The sequence below is a fragment of the Amaranthus tricolor genome, chromosome 11, assembly GCF_026212465.1.
Source record: "Amaranthus tricolor cultivar Red isolate AtriRed21 chromosome 11, ASM2621246v1, whole genome shotgun sequence".
Classification (NCBI taxonomy): Eukaryota; Viridiplantae; Streptophyta; class Magnoliopsida; order Caryophyllales; family Amaranthaceae; genus Amaranthus; species Amaranthus tricolor.
Window position 1 is genome coordinate 12,396,852 of NC_080057.1, and position 3,849 is coordinate 12,400,700.

At 36.4% G+C, this 3,849-nt stretch overlaps 1 protein-coding gene across 1 annotated transcript; it reads right to left on the reverse strand.

Moving 5' to 3' along the window:
* Positions 1-956: 956 nt before the first annotated feature.
* Positions 957-1,526, reverse strand: LOC130826505 (uncharacterized). Its single transcript, XM_057692088.1, has 2 exons — positions 1,385-1,526; positions 957-1,225 (listed from the first exon to the last, which is right to left on the reverse strand). Exons 1-2 carry the CDS (start codon positions 1,524-1,526, stop codon positions 957-959), a joined length of 411 nt encoding a protein of 136 aa, XP_057548071.1.
* Between the last annotated feature and the right edge of the window lie 2,323 nt (positions 1,527-3,849).

Here is a 3,849-nt window from a genome sequence, read left to right on the forward strand (position 1 = left end):
TGTGTTCCGTTGAGCTTGAAGGAATCACAGGTTGCAGAAAGTTCGAGAGCCAGTGAAACCCCACATCTTTCAAAGGTTAGCAACTCGACCACCGAGAAGAACCATACCACCGTGTAAAACTACGCGAGCCGCGAAGTGGAAACAGAAGCAGCTCCGCGCCCCGCGGACCTGAGGCAGTAGGTACTCCGCTCCCCACGGAGTTCTCCGCGCCTTGCAGACTGCTGTTCGAGTCACACTATATTTCAACGGCACACTGGTAAGGGCATACTGGTAATTTACCACAAACGGCACACTGACGGCAGTTGTCATTAATGGTATTCTGTGCTAACGGACGTAAACTCAATGATATATGGTGAATTATAACATTTCGTGTGGTATATGGTAAATTTCGAAGAAACTCAATGGTTATCATTAAATATCCGAAATTCAACAATTGTAATTTGTGTAATTATTGAATGATAAATATTATTTACTCAATTTTTGTATAATCAATTAATTAGCGGATTATTAGTCTTGCTTCATATTTTATAACTTAAAGAAATAAAGTACATACATTAATTAAATGTTTGGAAAACATAGAATTAAAAAAAAATAATACTACGTTTTTCTATTCGAAAATTACACTGCATAGGAGCTTCCAAACTTTTCCCACATATGCTCTACCAAATCACTCTTCAAAGACTTATGTATATGTCTATCACAAATCTCTTCTCTTGTAGCTAAGAGTGTCGTAAACTTACGATCATCATATCGTCCGGGTGTGACAGAAAATATTGTACCATTTAAGCTTGATGATCCTGCTACATTTTCAGGTTGTTCTTGGGCGAACTCTTGTGGATCTTTATAATTAACATAAGTATCGCGCTTGTCTTCCACAATCATATTGTAGATAATGATACATGTCATCATAATTTTCCATAGCATTAGCACACTCCATGCTAAAGCAGATTTTCGAATTATTGCAAATAAAGCTTGTAGTACACCAAAGGCACGTTCAACATCCTTTCGTGCACTTTCCCTTTGTTGTAGGTATTTCCATTCACATCGAACTGGACTTGTGGAGCTCGACCGTTGAGAAGGTCGTCAAAAATCGACGAACGTTGGAGTACATTTATGTCGTTGCAAGATCCTAGTGTTCCAAAAAAAGCATGCCAAGTCCATATATCTCTAGAAGCAACTGCTTCTAAGATTACATTCGTTGTTCTAGATCTTCCTTGATACATCCCTTTCCATCCAACGGGACAATTTTTCCATTCTCAATGCATGCAATCGATGCTCCCTATCATACTTGGAAATCCTCTATCTTCCCTTTCTCTAAGTAGACGTTGGAGATCTTCAGTATTTGGCTCTCGAAGATATTATGCCGAAAATTGCGCAAGTATACCATCAACAAAGTGTGTAAGACACTCCTTTGACGTTGTAGCACCAAGTTTTAGATACTCATCAATTTGATCAGCTGCCCATCCATATGCTAACATCCTTATGGCTGTAGTGCATTTCTGAAGAGCAGTAGCGCCTTGCCGCATACATGCATCTTGATTTTGTTTGGAAAAACGATAATGTAAACTAAGGGTATCCAGAATGCAAATGAATACATGTTTTCATATGCGAAAACTACGACGAAATTGACGTTCATTGTATAGTGGTTGGTTACTGAAGTAGTCAGCTATCAAACGGTCGTTTGCTGATTCTTGATCTCTCGAAATATAAGTTCTCTTCTTTCTTGGACGTGAACCTCATTTCCATCTCCTTCGACGGTGGAGTTAACAACGTATTTTACTGCATCCTCTACCGCTTGTATTTCACGACTCTCTTTGACAAAATCCATCAACTTATAGTCATAGATTTCATCCTCACTTGAACTAGAAGAACTAGAATCAAGGTTCATCTCGAAATTCATTTTGTGATATGTAAGATTGTGATGAAGATGATATGTGAATGGAAGTATACATATTTATAGGAGAAGTTTCAATGCATGAAACTGATATGAAGTGACAAGTCCTTGGTTAAATACATTAATATTGATGGGAGATGTTTCAATGCTTGAACTGTTATGAAGTGACAAGTCCTGATATGAATGACAAGTCCCTGGTGAAATATTTTCATATTGATAGGTGATATTACAATGTATGAACTGACATGAAGTGACAAGTCCTGATATGAATTAACAAGTCTCTGGTGAAATACTTTAATAAAGGGACAATCATATTAAAAGCAGATGTTACTAAAAATATAAAATAACTTACTTAGTAAAGACAAATTACAATGACATTAATAAAACTGAAAAACCACTCTTAACTAAATAAAAACAACGATTTGAAAGATGATTTTAGCCATCAACATACATTTTAATATTCAAATCATTAATCAAAGATTAAACTTACTATTCAATTCGTCTCTGAGCTTCCGGTACATTTCCGCTTCAACTTCATCAAGGACAGGTTTAGCCATCAACATACTTAACATCCTAAACTTTGTCGCCTCCTCCTTTTGCTTTTTTCTTTCTTCACCTCATTCCTTTATTAGGTTTAGCATACGTTCCCGTAATTCATTTCTTTAGGAAGCACGTTCTTCAAATGATGAATTGAAAGAACCAAGGTTCACTGATGACATTGAAAGGTAGCCGCTTCCTTTCCTTTGCGCTTTGTCTTCTTTATGCCGTCAGGTCTAGTTGGAGTGGCCGCTTCCTCAATTGGTGTATCCGGGCCTGATCTTTTATTTCTACCTCCGCTTTCGGAAGATACTTGCATTATTTCAAGGCTCCATTTATCAAATTTACTCATAATATTGAAACAATGCATCAATTGAAATGGTTTACCGTTATTTGATTTTTGGTAAACTTCAAAGGCACGTTTCTCCACATCTGCATCTGATTCTTCACATTTTTTGTGGCGTAATTCATAACTGTAAACCTCCACCCATTTTGAAACTTTACCGTTAATATGATCCCAACGTTGTTGCATGGACTTTGAGGTCCGTTCACGAATTTCCCCAGGATTCTCAGCTCAAACAATCTCATAATGTTTAAAGATTTCCATCCATAAGCTGGCCTTTCTTGTGTTTTTGTTTCGTACTACATCTCCTCCAGCATTGTTGTAGCCTGAAACAATTGCATTATCCTCAGCAACGCTCCAAACTGCCTTTTGTCTATTTTTCTCTTTAGCTGCGACAAAGAGTTCTCGTGGAACGCTTCAACATCAACCTCCTCTATATCATCAAGATGTCTTGTTGCCATTAATTCCGAAGTCGGAGTAGCATCTAAGAACCTTCACCACTCGGTGAATGCTTCATTTGTTGAGTAAAATGTTCGGAAACAAAAAATGATGGATTATTTTTAGAAGATTGTTGAAAAGTTGGATTTATTGGTCTAGGTTGAGAACCAAACCATTGTAAAGCAGCTTGAAATTGAGGATTATTGATGATATTTGGATCAAAAGGGGGTGTATTTGAGTTATTTTGAGGGTTTGGGGGTAGTATGGAAAGTTGAAATTTCTTCCATAATTTGGATTATTTGGATCCATAATTAAGGATATAACAATGTGAATGAAATTATCAATAAGAAAATGAGTTTAGATGGGTAGTATAGAAGAGAGAGAAAATACCGAAAAATTAAAGTGTGAAATATAGGCAAATTTAGGTTCATTTTATAGAGAAAAAAAAATAAAGCCGTTAGTGAAATTATTTTGAATTTTGCTTTACCTTTTTTTTATGACCATTTTAAATAATACCGTTGTAAAAAAAAAATCAAACTTAAATTCAACTAATCAAATTGTGGCAAGTGTACCAATCCTCTTTGCCCAAATACTTTTTTTCTTTTTTTCCCCTCCTTTTTCTCCCTCCCAACGTAGG